We start from the raw sequence: 980 nt of genomic DNA, 5'->3' as shown, positions 1-980 counted from the left end.
ACAATTTACGCAACATTTATCAATGAGTCTAAGAAAAACAAGAACTATCTTCAAACAAAAGATGGTTTAAACAAGATGAAATGTAGAATTATGGTTAATAATTAAGAAGCTGAAACTTTAATTAAAGAGTAATTAAAGAAAGCAAAACATTACTTTTCAATTCAATCGGTGGTACGTATTGCGGGATTTCGAATTCTTCGATTTCTGTATCATCAGCCATAAATCCAGAATCCAGAAAATCTTCGATGTCGGAATCATCGGATTCTTCGGAACTTCCCGAATCTGATTCAGATTCAAATCTGATTACATTGGAATCATAAAGCCTTTTGGCCTTGGAATTGACGTTTTCTGAAACTGTGACATTATTCTCGTCTAAATCTTCGTTGGTGAAAACTTTGAAATCGTCTTTGATGTTTTGCAAAAGTGATTGGATTTCCGGATCATTGTCGAATTCTTTAAACGAATCGTTGTAATCATCAGAACCGTTATTTGTCGAAGAAGAAGAATAATAACAACTCTGACATCGATTTAATAAAGTCATTTGAGAAATTGGAATAAAGGATTCCCAATACAAGAAAGGAGAAACCTTGCCATGACTTCCACTACAGAAACGATTATAATTCGCAACAGGAAAAGTTTTATACGTAGACTGGAGTCGAGATATCCGAAGGAAAGACAAGATATTACATCTAAGAGGTGTAATATTCATAAAATGTTTGGTTTGGTTGAACAGCCTTGATAGTTTAATAAAGGTGATCGACATGGTTAATTAAAATGTCCAAAACAAACACAGGAACCGCATGCGAAAGGACGAAGGTTTTTCGGACTGTCGTAAAACACTTCAACTTGTATATCTGTTTTTATATGTATTTCTAATGTTCATGACTATTTGATCCTGCTTTTTAAAGAGGATACGAAGTCATGTTATGTTAAATGCGTTTGTTAAAATGAAATTATAATTAACACGACAATTAACACTA

The 980-nt window shown here is 33.0% G+C and overlaps 1 protein-coding gene across 2 annotated transcripts in view; it reads right to left on the bottom strand.

Moving 5' to 3' along the window:
- The window catches only part of LOC106873318 (uncharacterized), a 20,870-nt gene extending 19,890 nt beyond the window's left edge, over positions 1 to 980 (bottom strand). The window contains exon 1 of one of the 2 annotated variants that reach the window (XM_014920642.2): positions 154 to 980. In XM_014920642.2, the coding sequence (XP_014776128.1) occupies positions 154 to 763 (610 nt within the window). In that variant the 5' untranslated portion in view covers positions 764 to 980. The remainder of the gene's footprint in view (positions 1 to 153) is intronic. The other variant, XM_014920641.2, reaches the window with a different exon arrangement.

Source organism: Octopus bimaculoides, chromosome 8 (genome assembly GCF_001194135.2).
Source record: "Octopus bimaculoides isolate UCB-OBI-ISO-001 chromosome 8, ASM119413v2, whole genome shotgun sequence".
Classification (NCBI taxonomy): domain Eukaryota; kingdom Metazoa; phylum Mollusca; class Cephalopoda; order Octopoda; family Octopodidae; genus Octopus; species Octopus bimaculoides.
This window is presented reverse-complemented; position numbering and strand designations above follow the sequence as displayed.